The 3,203-nt window shown below is 51.6% G+C and overlaps 1 protein-coding gene across 1 annotated transcript in view; it reads left to right on the top strand.

Moving 5' to 3' along the window:
- Positions 1 to 1,732: 1,732 nt before the first annotated feature.
- ptchd4 (patched domain containing 4) overlaps positions 1,733 to 3,203 on the top strand; it is a 21,963-nt gene continuing 20,492 nt past the window's right edge. The window contains exon 1 of the mRNA XM_062040824.1: positions 1,733 to 2,527. Coding sequence (XP_061896808.1) covers positions 1,952 to 2,527 — 576 coding nt within the window. The 5' untranslated portion in view covers positions 1,733 to 1,951. The remainder of the gene's footprint in view (positions 2,528 to 3,203) is intronic.

Genomic DNA, 3,203 nt, shown 5'->3' on the forward strand with positions numbered 1-3,203 from the left:
GTCTATGTTGTGTTCAGGGACTGTGTCCCTTGCAGATGTGTTGTCTATGTTGTGTTCAGGGACTGTGGCCCTTGCAGATGTGTTGTCTATGTTGTGTTCAGGGACTGTGGCCCTTGCAGATGTGTTGTCTATGTTGTGTTCAGGGACTGTGGCCCTTGCAGATGTGTTGTCTATGTTGTGTTCAGGGACTGTGGCCCTTGCAGATGTGTTGTCTATGTTGTGTTCAGGGACTGCGGTCCTTGCAGATGTGTTGTCTATGTTGTGTTCAGGGACTGTGTCCCTTGCAGATGTGTTGTCTATGTTGTGTTCAGGGACTGTGTCCCTTGCAGATGTGTTGTCTATGTTGTGTTCAGGGACTGTGGCCCTTGCAGATGTGTTGTCTATGTTGTGTTCAGGGACTGTGGCCCTTGCAGATGTGTTGTCTATGTTGTGTTCAGGGACTGTGGCCCTTGCAGATGTGTTGTCTATGTTGTGTTCAGGGACTGTGGCCCTTGCAGATGTGTTGTCTATGTTGTGTTCAGGGACTGTGGCCCTTGCAGATGTGTTGTCTATGTTGTGTTCAGGGACTGTGTCCCTTGCAGATGTGTTGTCTATGTTGTGTTCAAGGACTGTGGTCCTTGCAGATGTGTTGTCTATGTTGTGTTCAGGGACTGTGTCCCTTGCAGATGTGTTGTCTATGTTGTGTTCAGGGACTGTGTCCCTTGCAGATGTGTTGTCTATGTTGTGTTCAGGGACTGTGTCCCCTGCAGATGTGTTGTCTATGTTGTGGGAACCAGAATATTGGTAGCAGAAAGAAATAACCCCTTTTGTGTGAGTGGGTGTGGATGAGTGTGCATGGGGGAGGTTGTTTGGGTTGATGCACTGATTGAAAGTGTATCTTGTGTTTTTTCTATGTAGATTTAATTTAAAAAAAAAAAAAATAATAATAATTTTTTTTTTTTTTTTTTAGAACAGGCCCGCGGGCGACTCATCTGGTCCTTACGGGCGACCTGGTGCCCGCGGGCACCGCGTTGGTGACCCCTGCTGTACAATATACCAAATACTGTACAATATACTGTACAATCTACTGTACAATATACAAAATAGTGTACAATATACAAAATACTGTACAAAATACTGTACAATATACTGTACAATATACAAAATACTGTACAATATACTGTACAATATACAAATTAGTGTACAATATACAAAATACTGTACAATAATATACAAAATAGTGTACAATATACTGTACAATATACAAAATAGTGTACAATACACAGAAGAAGACAAGAGTAATAAGAATCAGTGTTGCACTAGAAGTGTAATATTGCACAGTAGGTATTACAGTAGGATATTATTTATGATATGACACATGTGTTTGGGGCTGGTTGCTATGGAAACAAACCCCGCCCACTACAGTAATAACTTCTATAAGACTCAAAAGTGCAGATTTCAGCCATTGAAATACTTCCTAAAAAAGGAGTAAAACAAATGAGGTCAAATGTGGGCGGGCCACGTTGAGAAGCTTCATGGAGCTCACGTGACCCCGCGGACTTCACCTTGGCCACCCACGGTGGCGGAAAGAGGGGCGGAGTCAGTGCGAGGAAAGGAGGGCGGAGTCAGTGCGAGGAAAAGAGGGGCGGAGTCAGGGAGCTGACGTTGCGTCACATTGTGCGGCACGTGCAGCATGTCGCCGCCGCCGCCGCGTTGACGCCGCCACGCGCCGCGCAGCAAATCAAGCGTCGCCGCTGGCGCGCGATGTCTGGAAGGCGCGCGCACGCACGCACGCACGCACGCGCACGCACAGTCAGACGCGCGCCTCACGCCGCCGCCGAGTGGACGCGCCGCGGCTCGGCGACGCACGAGTGAAGGATTCGTCAAAAGCGGGCGTTCGTGCTGCAGTGTGTGACGTCACAGCGCCGCTACCCTCCTCCTTGCCAGGTGCGTGACGTCACAGCGCCGTGTGATGTCAGTGCCGCGCGCGCTGCTGAGGATGCTGCGGCAAGTGATCCACGGAGGTCTGAAGGCGTCCTTCTACTGGCTGGGCTTGTTCGTCAGCAGACACCCCGTCTTCTTCCTCACCGTGCCCGCCGTGCTCACCATCATCTTCGGCTCCACGCTGCTCAGCAGGTTCCGGCCGGAGACCGACCTGGAGCGGCTGGTGGCGCCCACCCACAGCCTGGCCAAGATCGAGCGCAGCCTGGCCAACAGCCTCTTCCACGTCGACCAGTCCACGCACCGCCTCTACTCCGACCTGCACACGCCGGGCAGGTACGGCCGCCTCATCCTGCAAGCCAAGTCCGGCGGCAACATCCTGGAGCTGGCCGAGCAGGTGCTGCGCGTCCACCGGCGGGTGCTGGAGCTGCGGGTCTCCTACCAGGGCTTCAACTACACCTTCGCACACCTCTGCGTGCTCGGCCACGGAGGCAACATCTGCCGCCTGGACGACATCGTCTCCGTCCTGGAGGACATCCGCCAGGCGCTGCTCGCCAACACCTCCTTCAGCAAGGTGCTCCTCAGCTACCCCAACACCACCCTCAAGGTGAGTCAGCTGACCCGACACCACCCTCAAGGTGAGTGAGTGGCTGGGTGGCTGAGTGGGTGAGTGTATGGGTGAGTGAGTGGGTGAGTGGGGACCCCCGCCCGGGCCTGCATCATCTTGTCAATGGACTCCTCAGTGGGGGGCCCTGCAACAATGTGGCATCTTGTATAAGTAGTGCAATACTCTCCACCATAGTCCATGTTGCACTAGTGCAATACTCTCCACCATAGTCCATGTTGCACTAGTGCAATACTCTCCACCATAGTCCATGTTGCACTAGTGCAATACTCTCCACCATAGTCCATGTTGCACCAGTGCAATACTCTCCACCATAGTCCATGTTGCACTAGTGCAATACTCTCCACCATAGTCCATGTTGCACTAGTGCAATACTCTCCACCATAGTCCATGTTGCACTAGTGCAATACTCTCCACCATAGTCCATGTTGCACTAGTGCAATACTCTCCACCATAGTCCATGTTGCACTAGTGCAATACTCTCCACCATAGTCCATGTTGCACCAGTGCAATACTCTCCACCATAGTCCATGTTGCACCAGTGCAATACTCTCCATCATAGTCCATGTTGCACTAGTGCAATACTCTCCACCATAGTCCATGTTGCACTAGTGCAATACTCTCCACCATAGTCCATGTTGCACTAGTGCAATACTCT

Source organism: Entelurus aequoreus, linkage group LG03 (genome assembly GCF_033978785.1).
Source record: "Entelurus aequoreus isolate RoL-2023_Sb linkage group LG03, RoL_Eaeq_v1.1, whole genome shotgun sequence".
NCBI lineage: Eukaryota > Metazoa > Chordata > Actinopteri > Syngnathiformes > Syngnathidae > Entelurus > Entelurus aequoreus.